Source organism: Triturus cristatus, chromosome 6 (assembly GCF_964204655.1).
Source record: "Triturus cristatus chromosome 6, aTriCri1.1, whole genome shotgun sequence".
Lineage (NCBI taxonomy): Eukaryota > Metazoa > Chordata > Amphibia > Caudata > Salamandridae > Triturus > Triturus cristatus.
Window position 1 is genome coordinate 955,748,682 of NC_140589.1, and position 18,699 is coordinate 955,767,380.

Here is an 18,699-nt window from a genome sequence, read left to right on the forward strand (position 1 = left end):
TGGCTGCGGTATCTATTCTAAGTTGAGGAATCTGTGGCTAGATGTCTCTATCAGATGTATGAGTTACTTACCTTTGGTAACGATGTATCTGGTAGAGAGGTTGTCTAGCCACAGATTCCTTAACGCCTTCCCAGTCTCCCCGTTCTGCGAGGACCTTGCCAAGTGGGATTCTCCGCTGGCCCCTTTTTCAGTTGCAAAAACAACAATTGATGGACAGAATGCAGAACAATGTCATACATTCACCCCAGTACAGAGATCTGGGCCTAAATCCATCGTTTTTTTGCTCACCATGCCATTCCAGTTTGAACCCAGCCATATGCAAATCAGTCTTGACCCTGTGCCCCATGGGAACAGTCCAGCCCGAACTGCCAAGCCAGGTCCTCCCTGGACTGGAAACAAGCATCCTAGGACCGGTTTCGGGCTTTCAGCCCTTGTCAGCCAGGATAGCTTGATTCCAGTGGCATGGAGAGCACGGGACTCACGTCTGAGCATACCCTTCCCACTCCGGGTGACAAATGCAGAAACAACAATTGATGGACAGAATGCAGAACAATGTCATACATTCACCCCAGTACAGAGATCTGGGCCTAAATCCATCGTTTTTTTGCTCACCATGCCATTCCAGTTTGAACCCAGCCATATGCAAATCAGTCTTGACCCTGTGCCCCATGGGAACAGTCCAGCCCGAACTGCCAAGCCAGGTCCTCCCTGGACTGGAAACAAGCATCCTAGGACCGGTTTCGGGCTTTCAGCCCTCGTCAGCCAGGATAGCTTGATTCCAGTGGCATGGAGAGCACGGGACTCACGTCTGAGCATACCCTTCCCACTCCGGGTGACAAATGCAAAAACAACAATTGATGGACAGAATGCAGAACAATGTCATACATTCACCCCAGTACAAAGTTGCCATTGGTTTTTCTCTCACGGGTGCATACATTGTTGCGTCCCTTTGAGGTTTGCCATAATACAGCTGACTCCCTCTCAGGGGTTTCTGTTACCATAATACAGCTGACTCCCTCTCAGAGGTCTCTTACCTGTAAAATGATAGATTTTGATTAACCTTCACCAGGAGATCCATCTTCATTTTCTTCTCTTCTCCTGCTGCCTTCCCTCCCGCCTTCTCCATAGGCTCAGGGTTCTGGTCTCCTCTACAGTCGTCTTCTTTGGGGATCTGTTGACCTCTGTTTCAGACCTCCATTTCTATAGGGGCAGTGCCAGTCTTTTCATACCTGCGGTGGACTCTTCTCTGTGCTCCGTTCTGCCTAGACGACACAGTTCTACATGGTACTGACAGTCTATTTCTGTCTGTTGAGATATTCTTCCCTTGTTGCACTTGGGAAGGGTCTTCGCTTAGCTTGCGGAGTTCTTTCTCACAGCTTTTTCACTTGTATGTAGGCAGTGGCTAATTCTGTCTTTTACGATGGTGTCTTGCACCATCCTCCTTTATTCACGGATTTTCATCCCTCGCACACTGTTCCCATACTTTCACAGTTTTTTTTGTTGGTGGCTCCGCGTTGTCGCGGAAAAGTTTCTCCGAAGAAAACTGACGCGCAGAGGTGCTGCTGCAAAAAAAATCCGGATCCAGCCTGACGCCTGGGGATATTCTAAGTTGAGGAAACTGTGGCTAGACAACATCTCTACTAGATACATCGTTACCGAAGGTAAGTAACTCGTATGTTAGGTTGCGCCCTGGGACAAAACCTGCCTGTTCTGTGCTGGCCATTTTCGGAACTAGTGGAGCTAGGCGGTTGGTGAGTACCTTGGCGTATAGTTTTGTATCAACCTTCAACAGCGACAATAGCCGGAAAGAGAAGCACACGGCTTACCAGGTTTCAATACAGTGACTATCAAAGCTTCTCTCATCGAAGGGGGCCTCTCACCAGATTCGCTAATTTCTTCGAACAGTGTCACCAACTGAGGGACTATGAGATCTCTAAATTGTTTGAAAAAGGCAACTGTGAGACCATCCTGCCCAGGGGCACCTCCCGAGCACATACCTATTAAGGCCTCCAGTGGTCTCATCAGATATTCACGTTGCTCATTGGCTAGCCAGGGCAGCTTAATGTATTCGAGGTAGTCTAAAATATTGCCCTCCTTTGCAGTCGAACAAGCGCAATAAAGTTCAGAATAATACTGCCCAAATTGATCAGTGATACTTTCAGGATCATTCAGTGTCTTCCCCGCCTCCGTACGAAGTGCAGTGACCGCAGAGGCCTCTCTCCTTTGCCGCAGCAGCACTGCCAAAATTGCTCCCGGACGCTCCCCTGCCCCATACACTCTACCACTGCATATTTACCCATATGTTTGACTTCGCTGTCAGCCACCTCATGATATTCCTCTAAAGTCTTTTTTAGTTCATCTGTGTTACTAGTTTCCTCTCTGCGCAGTAGTCCCAGTTCTAGGTCAGCCAGGCATTTTTTAGGTCTCGCCTTGCTATCGCGTAAGCGATCGCAAAGCGAGACTATTGTAAGGCGCTCCCAAAAGTGCTCCCAAAAAGCGGATTGCATGGCTAGCACGCGCACAATCACGCGCATCGTGCCGCCATGCAATCCGCTTTTTGGGAGCACTTCAAAGGGTACGCTCCCCCGCCTGGAATGCGCTCCCCCGCCCCCAAGCGCGCGCGCGCCACGCTCCGCCGGGCTTGTTACAGGCGCGGTTCACACAATTGACTTTGGACACATACGGCCAGGCGTGGGAATTCGGAAAACGTGTTTCTTTGTTTCCCGAAGACAATAAGTCTACCAACATTTCGGTTTAGACTAGTTGTACTCACTTTAATATGGGATTTGCTATTTTCATTGTGAGTTTCGGCTCTGCAGCGCAAACGTATTGCACGTCAGGATCCTGTATTTGCGATATTTTTTTAATAAATGAAATGCCGTTTTTTTTCTGCAAAGGCCGGGCAGAGACCAGCTCTTTCATAGCATCACCTTTGTTCAACTTCAAAGACTCGCTGCTTATTTCTGTTGCAAGCGCGCGAGCCAGTAACCGAAGGGTGGCAGCCCCGCCAGCAGACACTGTTTTGCCAAAGACTATTTCCTGTCATACAGTATGTTTTTTAGCCTTACTAGATTCGCTAGATAACCTCACCACCGCCTACCAATGATCCGGCACGGAAGAAATCACAGCTTTCCTCACCTCACCTTATGCTGGTTAAGTAAACTCTTGTCCCCTTTGGCATGCCGTATCCGCCTCCCTCCCACATCCCTACACCTAGCCATCCGGGCTCCACCTTAAAGGGGCCGCGCACTCAATAAATAAATGAACACTTATTATTTACATTTAACTCCGCAGTAGGGAACTCGTATGATTAGCGGGTATAATTGTAGTGTATTATTATACTACACCATTTGCATAGCGCTTACTACCCCTATGTGAGGCGCTATAGCGCTTCGCCACTCAGATAGCACTATACACCGTGTGGGGTGTGTGCTTGGTTCTGTGCTGGTGTTGATAATGAGATTAGGTGGGAAGTGTTTCTATGTAGTGAATTCTGCATAATTAGGGCTCCAGGGCCTTAAGGTGACATGTACCGGGGGTGACAGGAAGGGCGGGGACTACAATGGCTGGGTGCCATACGCCAAAGGTCACACTACGCAAAGACTCACTCTGCAGCCACATCACAGAGGGTAGTTACAAAGTACTGAAATCTGCACAAGGATCCAGCTTTGCACTGCCCTTTATTTATTTCCCTTTATCGCGCATTCATGTAGCACTAACTAGGGAGAGGTTGTGGCCTTAGGGCCACAGCTTATTTTTTAATTTTTAATTTTGCCTACATACTTAACAAGTAATGAATGTGTCCTTGTGTAACATAACTGGTGCTCATATAAAGCGCTCCAATACGTTCGGGTTGAGTTTGCGCTATATTAATCAGCAAAAAAAAAAAAAAATTCGCCTCGAAGGGCCTGAAGTGCTTTGCATGAGCACCACTTCCATTACAAAGGGACACATAGCCCAGTGCATCTGCAGCTGTCTTAACTAACCCCCCCACCCTTTCTGTAGTTGCTGTTTTGAACTAACCAATGCTTTTGACACCACCCCCCTCCCCACGTCCCCCGCTTGACCCACCCCGTCCTGCTCCCTGCCTCCTTTCCCATTGCTTGGCCATAAAAGGCAAGTTTATGGCCTCGTAGCAATGTGGTGATCTCTCGACCTCTCTGAAAGTGGTGTGGCCCGCATTGATGTGTGTGCCACTGATCGAGATTTCTGTAAACCGAGCATTGCTTTGTCTTCCTCCTACTTAACATTTCTTCTACTTCAATGCAAGTTAATCTGTGAATTCAATGCACGCTGCGTTAGTTCTCAATCTTACTCTTATCTGAGCCCAAATGTTGGCATGTGTCCCCGAATCCTTTCATTGCTCGCCAGAAGACGACTTCCGAGTGGTTGGCTTGGTTTTTGTTTGGGGCGCTTATGAGTCAGAGTGAGTAATGTCATCAATGTGTGCACACAACCGTGACACATGGTTTAGTGCTGCAGTGTCTGCTTCCGACCTTCATGCCTCACCACAGACCCACAGACCCCCAACACCCCCTGACGCTGCCGCCACCCCCGGACACAGAGAACCTCTCAGCCCTCGGTGCTTTAACCACAAGGGCTGCCCTGCACTAGCCCTGGGCACATTCCGGTGCTACACCCAAGCAAGCCACATAAGTGAATTCAGAGAACTGCATTTGTCAATAGAACAAAGGTCACGCTGGTATGTTACTAGCTGCACCATTTTAATGTGTTCACCAATGACACTCAGGTTAAACAAGCATTTGCATTGCAATAGGTCTCGCAGTTACTTGAGTTTAAGCTATTGGTATTGTAAATGACAATGCCCTTTATTTAAGTTTTTAAAACAAAAATAAAAGGCATTGTTATTTGCAAAGGTAGTAGCTCAAGCTTGCGTAAATGCGAGACCTATTGCATTGCAAATGCTTGTCTAAGCTAAGCAAGCAGCCTCTAACAGAGCGTAGCACCCTTGAGTGCTTGGAAATTATAATGCCCCGAATATATACTTTGAAATTTTCCCAAACTGTGGAAAATCAAGGTACTGAGCCAATATTATTCATAAAGTCCTCTATAGCTTCGGATATGTCTGCTTTAAAGGTGCTATCCAGCAGAGAGTAGGGGTAAATCTCCATGTGTACAGGGCTGGTTTCTTCCGCGGGCAAAGAAGCACGAGTAGTATTGGTGAGTGATCTGTTTGTGTGTGTACCGTGCACTCCTAACCGTTGGGTATAATGCTCTTGCAAGAAGCCAATAATCTATTCTCGTTTGCAGCTCATGCGGTGCTGAATAATGAGTGTAACCCCTTAAGCCGCGTGAACTAGTGCACCAAACTTCTGCCTACTCCAAGTGCACCATAGCATCCGCAATAAGTTTCGCAGAAGCTGATGCGGGCCGGGCCCCCTGAACAGTCCAGGGCCGGGTCCAGGACGCAGTTGAAATCCCCCCCCACTATGAGCGTTAATGCAGTATTAATGTGTGGACCTGTTAATAGAGTCTGGTAGATTGTCATCGTTTGGCCCGTATACGTTGACCGCCAGCAAGTCTAGGCCTTTTCCCCTGCATCTACAAACTGTGTATCGTCCCTCAGCGTCTGCAACAGCAGGTTCTAATACAATTCCTGATTTTGGGTTAATCCATGTGAGTATCCCTCTAGAATGTGTCGAAAACCAGCTGCATGAAAGGGTCCCTGCAGTGTTCTCTGCGTAAGGATCTTACTATCTACCGGGAGGTGGATTTCTTGTAGGAGAGAAATATCTATGGAATGCCGTTTGAGGTATGCAATAACGCACCGTATTTTGCGGTAATCCTTGAGACCTCTGACATTCCAGGTGAGGAATCGCACCTTGTTAGGTTCTCCCTGCACCATCTTTAAAGAAACTAAGTGCCTAGGTTGAGTGTCTATCCCAGTCATACCTAGATTGGACAATAGCCTATCGTCCCTATTACAGTTTTTATGTTCAAAACAATCTCTGTGGTTCAAAAAATAAACAAATGTGAACTTCCTCTCTCACCCACTTCACGCCATCCCCAACTTTTCGTGGACAAAATATCTTCCCCTCCTAATACCCAACTAAAAATGGCATAGCGGCATAGCGCCATAACATGGAGCACACACAGGGGCAGATGTTGCCTCTCCACCAACTCTCACTCCAGCTCAGCAGAGTGAAAGTTAAAGCCATCAAAGACCATATGAGGCATCTTGCCTTCACCAACATTGTAGTATACCACCATCATCCGGCCGAGTTCAGTATCCATCCCTTCCCCCTCAAATATTTTACATAGCCTCTAGGTTGCATGCACCCAATGTTCCAGACAAAAATAACCCCCAAAAATAACCCGCACCCCTCCAAACTCTTTTATCCATTGAGAGGCAAAATCGAAGATACAAAGGCACCATAATCATTCGAGGTTTGCTGAATGGAACGCCCGCAAACATGCCAGCAATTAGCACTTATCAAAATCACATTACATCCTGGATCGCACCCCGATACTTGTATGGCCGTGTAGGCGTGTTGCTCATTGGGTGGTGGCCATCCAGTCTGCCCACCCCTGTCTGCAGGTCATGATCCTTCCACCCCCTCAAACCTTCATGTCAGACGCACTTCTCCATACAGTATAACATTTGGCAAATAGAGCAGTGATGATTGAAAAAATCCTGCCCCTCCCCCATTTATTCGGGCACTAATGATAGCATATTGTCTGTCCAAGCCTCTAGTCCTGCTCATCCAGGTTGCCCCAGCAGCTTCCATCAATTGCTCAGTATCGCCCTTACGCGGCTGGTTTTTGCAGTAGTCTTTTAGGGTTTTCTGTAGGGATTTTGGGTCTAAGAATATCTTTGAAACTCCATTCAGCGTGACCCTGAGTCTAGCAGGGTAGAGCATGGTGTACACTAGATTTCTTTGCTCGTAATGTGCGTTTCAAAGGTGCGAACGGCCTCCTTGCCTCCTGGACATTGAAGGTAAAGTCAGGGAAAAGCAAGATGGATGAGCCCTCTTATTGCAGGTCCCCTATTTCCCTTGCTTTTTTAAGCGCAGCATCCCTGTCCCTGTAGTTCAGGAGCTTGGCAATAATCTGGCGCGGTGGCACACCCGGGGGAGGCCTAGGGCCCAGGGAGCTGTGGGCACGCTCGATCACGAACATGGAGGAAAAAATGTCCTGGCCCAGTAGGGTCACTAAGAGGTTTTCTGTGAATAGCTCCATATTCCCTGTGGCAGTAGATTCTCGAAGGCCAGTAATTCGAATGTTACTTCTACTAGACCTGGCTTCCAAGTCAACTACCTTGTCCTGCAGTTCTGTCAAGGCCTTGTTGAGTTGTTTTTGCGCTGCATCAGTTTCCATACGGGCTTCCTCAACCTTTGACACGTGCCGTTCCAACATATCAAGCCGTTCAGCATGCTTATCCAAGCGCTCGGACATACGGTCCATATGAAACACCAAACAGTCAATTTTGTCATCAATCATGCTTAGGCTCAGTTGCATGGCGCCTAGGATTTGACGCAAATCTACAGGTGCGTCCTCGGGTATGTCGCACTGTTCAGAGGAGGGCTGAGGGTCTCCCATTTCGCGGGCCCTTGTTTTCTGCTGTTCAAATTATAATTTGGATTGGACTTTGTTCTCCTTCCCCTACATTGAGATCATCCCGTCGCCTCCTCCTCCGCCCACAAGCTGGAGGTCCACACCTAATTTAACTGGTGCTGTAAAAGGTCAGGGCAAACCAGCAAGATTGAGACCGCACCTCCTCCACACTTTACTAGGATGCATAATGCTTTAAACGTTTGGGGAGGGACGGGAGAGCAGCGCTTCCCTACTATCTGCCCAGCACGCCAAGCCACTCCAGCACAGGCAGGGCCATCAGTTTTGTCAGCATTCAATCAGCGCCATCCAGCGCAGACCACTAAGAGGTGGAAATCCAATCACATGTCAAAGAGGGCCCCTATACCGGGTGCCCAGTTGTGGCAGGGAAGGTGCCCAATTGAATTATGTCTGAAGCTCAAGAAGGGGGCGACATGGATATCAGAGGGGCAAGTGTAGACATAGCTCAGCGGACGCTACCGGAGGAACCGACACCCCCTGTGATGTCGTCTGTCTCTCGCCGGCCGTTGTTAGGCCTCACTCTCAGGCGCTTGGCAGCATTCCCCGCTTACTGGGTGCAGGATACTCGTCACTGTGCAGGACTCTGGCTGGGGTGAGCGTCTTTCCCCCCTCTCCAGACGGCTCCGTCAGGGACGTCTCCGGGCAGCGATCAGGCCACACAACGGCGTCTGCCAGGCAACTCCCGACCCCACCGCAGGCCTCCACCACGCCCCGGGCTGGGCAGCAAGGAGAATAGAGCGGAAACAGGCCACGGGAGCACCAGGCAGCACCAGCACTCCCACGGAGTCACAAACTTGCAGACTGGAGTACTGGACTTGAGGGGGGTTGGAGACTGGATGAGTTGGAGCTGACAGACTGGGGCACTTGAAAGATGATCACCAACAATACTGATATGTACTTCAAAGACAATACGGGCCCTGTTAAATCTGAGTTAGATCTGTGGAAAGCAGTTAAAGCAGTGATGAGGGGTCAGTTGATCGCCTTTCTGGCATGTAAAAAGATGAAGCGAGATGAGGAAAGTAAAGGGCTAGAACTGCAGCTATTGGGTTGGGAAAGGCAACATGTGTACTCCCCTTTTCAGGAGCTGGTTCTCAAAATTGATGGGGTGAGACAGGACTGCAGGGCCTTTATACATCAAGATGCAAGAGCTTACTTCTGAGCAACACAGGTTAGACTGAGGCATGAATAAATGGGGGCACTTCTGGTATGGCTGGCCAAAAAAGAGGCAGGGAATCAGGATGAAGATGGCGACAATTATGGAAACCCCTACAGAGATTGCACAGGCCTTCACTGTATATCTGGAAGACCTGTAGAGGTCGTGGGCTGACTTTAGGCTGGGAGATCTGGATAGTTTCATCAAAGACATCCCACTACCTAGACTTGAGATTGAACAGTGATTGTCTCTCGAAACAGAGCTTACGGACGAGAAGATCTGAGGCGATAACCCTTCTACGCGGTGGTAAAACCCAGCGCCCCAATTGCTATACACCAGGATTCTTTAAAAGCGTATGATCTCGCACTGTGGGGCCACTCCACAAAATTTTCTGTGGGTCCTTAGAGGAGGGTATACTTCCAAGGGACCTTAGGAGTGCGACAATAGTCTTGATCAAAAAAGCGGGAAAGGAACATGAGGACTGTGCCTCATATAGGCCAATATTGTTGACTGTTGAAACAAAGATAGTGGCGAAGGTACTGGCAAACCGCTTGACACAGATGGTGGACTCCTAGTAGCCCCGGACCAGCCGGTCATGTCCTATAGGGCGACAATGCATAACCCGAGGCTACTGCAGAGCTGTTTGGCACACAGATATAGAGTGAGCGAGCTGGCAGTCCTGCTATTTCTATATGCTGAAAAAGCATTTGATTCCCTGGAGTGGCCCTCCATGCTGACCATCCTCCAGAAGATAGCCTTTGGTCTGAGTTTTCTGGCTTGTTCTGAGATTGATGTACAGAGACCCAGTAACCAGGGTTAGAATCAACAGGGTGCTTACTAGGGGGTTTTCACAGGGGTACAACACCGGTCTGCCCATTGCTTCCTCTTCACTTTGCTGTGGCGCTCGATCTGCTAACTGCCTAGATTCGCAAGGATACCCTGCGCTGGGACCCGGAGTGGGAGGACGTCATCTCGCTCTATGCAGATTTCCTTCTGTATTTGGCAGACCCACTGCAATCCATATCAAGAGTGCTACACATTTTACAACGATAATCTATATTAACTAGCACCAATCCATAGCATTCCTGCTCATGGACAGAAAGCTGGACCAAAATTGGAAACAACCCCCAAGTTGGAGACTCAGAGTTTTCCGCATTTGGGGATTTTTATTACGCTGGATCATGATCTTTTCCTTCAGCAACGTTTGACAAGGATCCTAGAAACGGTGTGGATCGGTGGAGTAAACTTCTGCTTTCCTTACCGGGAATGGGCGTTTCTCTTTAAAATGATTTACCCAACCAAATTCCTGTATTTCGTGGAAAACACCCCCTTTGGTGTTCCCGAAAATTGTTTTCGGACTGTGGGCAAGGTCACCAAAGTACTCCTGTCAGAGGGGGTTTACCTAGAATTGCCCTAGCGACCTTGACTAGATGCTTCGCAGATGGGATAATATCTCTTCCGAATCTGTGCTTCTATTACTGAGCCAGGCAAAAGCTTGTGGTTTACGATTGGGCCTTTGCGACGCAACACAAGCCTTCTCTGTGGGTAGACAGAAGGGCAGTGGAACCAGAGTGCTATGTCTAGAGATTATACGAAGGCAGTGGGCTGGCTCCTCAGCCCCCACCTGCGGGTGGGAATATATGGAATCGTGCAACCCTGCGCTTTAGGATAGCAGGGCAAATTAATGCTGAAGACCCCTTCATGAGACTGATCTGCGAACTGCAGAGGATAGAGGGCCACAGGATATGGGACCTGCTTGACATTTTCAAAATTGAGGATGTCTTGTGAGATATGGACGTCATACCCTTCTCAGACTTATAGAAATAGTATGAATTAGCAGGAAGCCAATTCCTACGATACCAACAACTGGAACACATCCTGGGTAGATGAAAGGCCCTTAGAGCAGAGGTGCAATATAATGCAGGCAATGAGGAGCCAGAATGCAGCGGGCCAGGGTAGAACAGGTGACTCACTGGGGGAATGGATGACGCGAGGAGGGGTTGGCAATGTGACTTGCAATGATATGCCAGGATACACAGTCCAGCTTGGGCCTAAAGGAGGGGGGGGAAATGGGGATTGGTTACTGTTATATACGTACTCAACAGCATGCCTCCTAAAATGTAAAATCTGTCTGCAATTTTTAACCCTAATATATCAAGACATAGGACTCAGTGTGAATTTTTGTATCTTATGATTCAGTTGGCACTATTTTCCAGCAAATGTCTCTTCTGTGAAGTATGTTTCTGTTGTCACAAACCGTGGGACTTTTGAAATGGGTTGCCCATATCTAAAATAAATGAAAGCAGCATCCCGGCCTCTGGCAGGTTTCTACGATGGTGTCACATTCTCTGGAGCTGAACATTTTTGCAAGGACTTGATGTGCTCCGTCCCACTTTGGGTTTAAGAGTTCAGAGATTGTTGCGCATTTTTCACCATAAATCACTCAAAAGTATTGTCCTCTGGAAGAGCTCCAATTGTTAGTTTTATTTTCTGGAGATTTAGCTGGTTGAAGTTATGATCGCCTTTTCTTTCACTTTAGCAGACGCTACTGGCACTCAAATGGATTCTGCGTGTACCCGTGAGTGCTACCTTACCAGAAATTCCAGTGTCCAGTAGATTTTGAGATAGACGACATGCAATGAGATCTGACGCTCTTGTGCCAACTGTGTGCAATTAAAAAATAGAGTCTAAATATGCCTCTTATCTAGACTCCAGTAACTCTATTATGGCCTGGAACCGGTGGCCAAGCATTGGATCTAAAGGCAAAAAAAGGGAGCACCCTTGACCCTTCTTGTAGGTGGGCACCTTATTGGTATGGTGTCTGAATGTTTATAGCATTTTTAGATTATTTGATTCCTACATTTTAATTAAGAGACATTTTCTATATTTTAGATGTGCCACCTTTTATTCTATATTTATTCTCATGAGGCACAGGGTCAAGACTGATTTGCATATGGCCAGGTCTAAACTGGGGTGTCATGGTGAGCAGAAGAATGATGGATTTAACCCAGATCTCTTGACTGGGGGTGAATGTTTTGATTTGTTCTGCATTCCGTCCATCAATTGTGTGTCTTTTGCTTTCTCGCCCTAAGTGCGCTGGGTATGCCCAGACGTGGGTCCCGGGCTCACTGTGTCACTGGAATCAAGCTAGCCTGGCTGAAGAAGGGTGAAACCCCGAAACCGGTCCTAGGATGCTTGTTTCCGGTCCAGGGAGGACCTGGCCTGGCAGTTCGGCCTGGACTGTTCCCATGAGGCACAGGGTCAAGACTGATTTGCATATGGCCAGGTCTAAACTGGGGTGCCATGGTGAGCAAAAGAATGATGGATTTAACCCAGATCTCTTGATTGGGGGTGGATGTTTTGATTTGTTCTGCATTCCGTCCATCAATTGTGTGTCTTTTACCTTTTATTCTAGAGCATTCTGAGGCAACTGCTCCAAAGTAAAGCCTGGAAACTCTTATACCTGTAGTGTCCCATACATCACCTCCATCTTTTCTAAAGGACCAGATTGCCCCCAACAAATCAGAGCTGACGTGAAGTAAACCCCATGGGTTATCAATGGAATTTGGGCTTAGTTTCAAATAGTTTTACTACCCAGCACAATTGAGCTATAAATGGGTTTGGGTTATAACTTGGAACCTGCACTCTCTTGGTTGCTGATGTTTATCTTGTTTGTAAGTGTACCAATTTACTTTCTTATTTTCTTTTTATTAGGTAAAAAAACGAAGTGAACATTAAAATTGAGTGTTGTCTACTGTGTTACATTGTAAAATGTTTATGCCTCTCCATCTCCTAGAGTAAGCCTTGACTGCTCAACCATCTTTCTGTTAGAAAGTCAAGCGCTTAAAGGCAGTCTCTCGGCTATCCAATTCAGTGTGCAATAGCATTAGGGCTGTGGGACACCAGTGATGAACAACATGCCCCTAAAATGTAATGCCCTAGAACCTCTGGTCCAGGACCCCAAAAAAGCCCTTGCAGTAACTCGCTTTACTATTCTGCTGTTTGTGTATTGAAGCAATGGGTTGACGGGCAAAAAAGAAAATTATTCAACAAGCTAATTGTTGGGAAAATAGTGTGGTGAGGTCTACGGTGTGACCTACGTGCTGCAAACCCACAGGTTTCCAACTTGGTTTAATTTGTGCTCTGCAAAAGTGCTCCTGTCCTCTCTAATTACAAAAGATATCCAATTGGACTGCAGGTAGGAGAGCAGAAAGTGAATGTTACCGTTGTGCATCTTCTGTGTTTTATGTTATAAATCCAAATGTAGAATTGTTTTCCTGTAGGTAAAGCTTAGTACTCTTTTTTTTATCATCTAAATTTAATATTCGCAGGGAACACCGTTGATGTTAAGAAAATCAGGCTGCAGCTTTGTGTTTCAGTGGAAGACTCCAGTTGTATGCCCTGATGAAGTTACCACTTCAGGTTGTTCCTTGACTGATGAGCAACTGGGCTACACTTTCAACTTGTCCAGTCTTTCTGCAGGAGCATTCAAGGTAAACTTGGAGTTCATATTTTCTGAAAATATAATTCAAATATCTTTCAGCCTCTGTAGTGCAACTGTTTGTTTATCCGCCAATGCATTTTATGTTTTTATGGCAGTTGCATATAAAGCTCTAGAGTCTGTATGGATGTATATAAAATGTGCCTGACCACCCCTGTATCACTTCTATCTCCTGTGTGGCACTGAGTTAATAATATGATTTATGAAAGTCTATATATAGGCAGTGTATTTTTAGACAAATAACTGGTATCTGATAGAAACTTCTAGCTGCAGATACCTTACCTTAGAATATTTCCCTGGCATCAGATTGGATCCGGAAGATTTTGAGCAGTAACCTTGCATGCTGGTAGGTGGCATCATTCAGCTCCACATCAGCATAGTTCGCGCTGAAAATGTCATGCATGTTATCTATATAGGTTCCATTCTGGTGTGCTGACATTAGTTCTTTCCTTTCTGCGCCAGAGAGTGTTTGATCTGTGAAGAGTTACCCTCAGTCGTATTTTGATTGGATTTTGTCTCGTCTTTTCTCAAACCTTTTTTTGAGAGATTTTCTCTCCCGGTGTGACAGGAAATCACCAAAGAAACCGGCTGCTTTCAAACCATGTGGTGCCTGTCACATGCAGACATCTGTGACATACCCACACTTGGTTTGTTTGTAGTGTTTGTAGAGGAACCACTACTCCAAAACCTTGCCAGGACTGCCCCACCATACACCCGAGTGTGCTGAGGAAGAGATCTCTAAAACTCCTCGCCATCTGATGTGGGCTGACTCTTAGATATTCAAGAGCCCAATCTCGCGGAAGGTCACACGACAGTTTGCGGAGCTGCATCTAGCAATTGTCATTCCAGTCTAAAATCATTTAGTAAGTCGGTTAAGTTCCACAAACATGAGAAATTGAATTTAAAGTGATCTTTGACTTCGCTGTGGCCGTCAAAGTCTTCTGATGAGATGCAGGAGCTTTTACACTCCAGGTCTCGCGCTTTGGCTGAGTCTTAGAGTTCACTCCACTCCGCTCCACTCTTACTTTGTCAGAGCGATCCGTGCCCTGCTTATAGAATTTTATGAGGTCATACATCTCATATTTATCTGTCCCGCCCACCCTGGAACGCCTTTGGGGTCCCACAGGCTTCGTAGGGGCTTCCCGCTGGATCCTCACTGGTGGGTTTTCCAGTGATTCCAGTGGAGCCCATGTTGGATCTGGAATGTCCCCGCTGGCGAGACCAAGACCTTTCTTAGTGCCTGCTCCAGTGCCGACACCATCCCCATCATCTTTCTCGACTCCGACATGGAGCCGGGTGGGCCTTGTCCGACGCCAGTTACAACGCCGTCTGGACCATGCTTTCCGGATCTGAGCCATTTTGCCTTTGACAGGCCTGGAGAAGCAGACGAATGGCAGGGATATAAGGACCTTTATGGATACCAGCATCCTCTAGATGAAAATGAGGACAACTGGTATGAGGAAATGGCAGAGGCCAGTGTGTCAGACACTTCACCTAACACTGGCTTGGTCTCTTCTCCTAGTGGTTACGAAGGAGGGAGCCTCCTTGACTTTGGTGGCGCGTAGTACATCGGAGGTCTTGGGCCTTTAGCTACCCTCAGTGGCAGTCAAGAAGGATGTTTTATAGAACTGGTTCAGACGGGAGTTGCCCCTTCTGAACCTTTACTCCCCTTTAATAAAGTTCTTACCGACGTTACGCTCAGGGCCCTGCTCTAAGCCCTTCACAGGGGCTCCTGTCCAGAAGACAATTGCTTGCCGCCTTTGCCCCAAGATACCCAAAATGCTGGATACCTTTGAAAAGAGAAAGTTATGTTCGGCCAGCCTTGCTATGCGTTTTGTAAACACCACATGCCTTTTGGGCTGATATTCCCATACGCTCTGGGATTCGGTTGTGCAGCGTAAATGCTGCCTATGATCTTGCAGGAGCCCGAGCCATACTCTCTTAAGCTATTGCTGACGCAAGGGATGCATCAAAGTTCACCCTATGTTGTGGACTGGACACAAGCGACTTGCTGGGTAAAGCAATTCCATAGTCTGTGGCCTTGTGACGGCATACCTGGCAGAGAAATACTGGCTTCCCATGGGATGTCCAAGCCTCACTTATCGGCATGCCCAAGCCTCACTTATCAACATGACCTTTGATGCTCTTATCCCCTTGGAGAGAAGATGGACTCAGATTGGAGCGCTTTGGGGACAGCTGAGCTATAGCCAGGTCCTTCTGTTTATCTACGGCTCCTTGTCAACCCCAGTCTTCATTTGGAGGTGGTGCAAGGTCTCTTGCAAGAGTGGGGAGATCTTGGTTAAATCTGTTTGCCACTGCAGAGAACACATAATGTCAGCAGTTCTGAGCGCTGGAGTTTTTAAGGCTGCTTTCGCTTGGGATGTTTTTGTCTCGGATTTGGCATGTCATTTTTGGCATGGGTGAGGATGCTGACATGGAGCTGAATGATGCCACCTACTGGTGCACAAGGGTACTGCTCAAAAACCTCTGGCTCTAGTCTGATGCCTCCATTCTAAGGTATGAAATGTGCAGCTAGATGGTCTCTACCAGATAAGACCTTATCGAAGGTAGGTAACTTGGTCTACAGCACTAATCTTGGTTCAAGCTCTGTTTGCGATATGCTTACACTTATACTTCACTTTTATTTTGGACATTGTGTGCCATTCTGTATTTATAGCACTGTACACGTGTTACATATATGGTGGGTGACCAGGTCATTGACTAGATTCAGTATGTTATACCACACCACAATGAGTGTTTGTGCTCAATAATAATCAAGGCAACTCTGGAAATCAAGCTCTGTGCATAATGTAAATCATTACCTTGTCACCTGCTTTCCTCATCCTCTTCTTTACATCGTGAGACAAAACATCATTAAATATGGACTTTGACGATGAAGGCTAGAGATTGGAGTACCTAATATTACTAGTAAGTAAATGGGGGAATTGCCCTCAACACATTGTGGTGTAATTTAGGCTTGAAGTGTCAATTGGTAAAACATTGATTCAACCCAGTGCTAGTTCTTCCAATTAGTTTATTGTAAAATATGTTGATATGTACTGTCAGGTTGCAGAACTCCTCAGGATCCGGGTGATGCTATAGAGGTCCACCTCCCGATCTCCCCGGACTCCAACCAAAAGGTTACAGAGCCCAGAGGTGATCAGGCGAGGGAAAGGGTCAGCAGGGATAAGGCTCTGAAATGACAAAACACAACACACAGTACAACCAAAACAGTCTACTCTCTTTCGGTCTCACTAATACAGGAGGTTACAAAAGGTAGGGAGAGCAATGGACCTCACTTCCGGTGATTTGAACCACACACCCAGCCCTTTGGCGCCAACCTCCTGTTTGTTCGCAAGGATCTAACCACCGACCCCTGCTACGATTGAGTTATCCCCTCTCTGTAGGGTATGTATCAAAAGAGAAGTAGTAATCGGCTTCCACGGTGACGGCACCGCCGCCTGGAGCCCCTAAGTTGTAGCGCTCCTTCACCTGGTGAGAATCAACACGCTAGGTTTTGGTGGGGTCTTGTCCCTAGCCTAGTGTGCCTCAATACAGCCCAATGTCTCGCTCTCTCTATGACCGTTGAAGGCGCTCTTCCAGCGCGGTGAGTCTTTGTTTGCATCACTGAGCACCTAGTCTTGCTGCTAGCGCTGTCTGACTAAGTAAGCTCCTCCGAGCCTGGACAACCAATAGGTAAGCTCCTCCGAGCCTGAATTTACCTTTCGCTCCTCCGAGCGTGGACATATCATGGGTTAGCTCCTCCGAGCCTAAAGAAGGTCAATAGCGCATTCAATGCGCGGATTTGCAAAGTCGACCGCTGGCTCCTCCGAGCGTGATCAAAAACCTCAGTTACGCCCCTCCGAGCCTGAAACCTCTATGCGCTCTTTTCAGCGCGTTTAACTAAGGCACGTCCGAGCCTATGTGTGAGTCTAGAAGGGAAAGGCGGGTCTCGAGGTCTGCCAGGCGTGGACAGTAGTGGGCTCAGCCGAGCTCCGCTACCTCTCACCTGCTTCCTCGTTGTTCGCCGCTACTCCAAGCCACTCCCCACCTGGACGCCGAGCTCCGAGGGACGGGGAAGGTGGAGTCCTCGGGTTCTTCTTCTGTGCTGCAAATACCACTTCCCGCCGGGACGCCTTGCTCCGAACGACGAAAAGGGATTCTCCGATTCAAAATAACGCACGTCTTCTGCCGTGCGTGACGTCCTTATATAGACGCCCACTTCCTGGTTCCGGGGTTGCTGGGACTCGTAGTTTTAGATGCTAGGTAGGCGCCTCAGGTCCCGATTCCTCACATGTACAGTAGTTATCACAAATAGATTAAACCATGCACAAAGGTATTAAAGAAAAACATTTATATCATCACATAGATTAATTCTAAGAAGTAAGAAGCCACCTTTTAAAAAACAAAAATTGAAAATATAGCACAACTAAAATCTTTTATACAGGGGTTTCACTTAAACAATGACCTTACTGTTTCCAAGTCTAAGTGAGGTAGTTTGCCATCTGTGCATATTACAAGTGCGTCGTCCTTGAGGACTCAAGTGCTTTTTTCATTGTTTTTAAACCCTGAGACCCCAAAATTAGGGGCAAGCGAAGTGTCCTCAATCTTAAAAAAAAAAAAAAGAAAGGAAAAAGTCTAAAATGCCTAACTGATTCTGTTGTTGGATGCACAATAGTAGGCAGTGGGCTGCTTTTCTCCAGCATCAGGTTTTGTCACTAAATGTGAGCGACTGTGACCTGACCCTAACAAATAATCCCCTCATCTGCCTAACATCAATATCTGTTTTACGAGGTTCACTGCCCGGTGGCAACTGAGTTTGAAAATATTTAATGGCCTCCAAACTGACTGCTGCATGTGCATATGAAGTTTTCTTGTAGAGCTTTGTTTGCACCTCATTGCTGTTAGCCAGGTGCTTAGATACCATAGTAGGCCATACATCAGTGACACCCTCTGAAAATAATCCTATTATGGGCTGAATTCCTGAAGATCTCTCAAAAGCTTTTTCTCAGATGTCACTATTGGTTGATGAAGATAAATTCTCAGAGGTTGGCTGATACGATATAACAGCTACCACCTACAATTTGACGTATAGTGAGTCCTAGGCAGTGAAGGCCCCAGAATGAAATTAAAACTAGCCCTCCACTCCCTGGCAGCTGTTGTTTTGCTTTGACTTTATAACTATTCCAAGATCCAGAAGCAGTTTCCATTACCCGGAGAGAATGATACACCCGAACATGTACAGTCCTACACACAAAAAATTATAACCAAGTAATACCTTTTTCCAGTGTGGATTACCTTGGTTTTAAAAACGCTTACCTCAAACTATCTGTCAGCACAAAAAAAACATTAGGTTTTTCGGTAACAGAGGAAGGGCTGTTGGCGCTCTGACTAACAGTACATAATCATCAACAAGGGCAGCCCAGTGGTATTCCCCTACCTCTGACTCTGT

The 18,699-nt window shown here is 47.1% G+C and overlaps 1 protein-coding gene across 1 annotated transcript in view; it reads left to right on the forward strand.

Annotated features, from left to right (window-relative positions):
- The window catches only part of IGF2R (insulin like growth factor 2 receptor), a 1,674,612-nt gene that overhangs the window by 1,370,071 nt on the left and 285,842 nt on the right, over window positions 1-18,699 (forward strand). Inside the window, exon 37 of the mRNA XM_085611652.1 lies at window positions 13,078-13,239. Coding sequence (XP_085467778.1) covers window positions 13,078-13,239 — 162 coding nt within the window. The remainder of the gene's footprint in view (window positions 1-13,077; window positions 13,240-18,699) is intronic.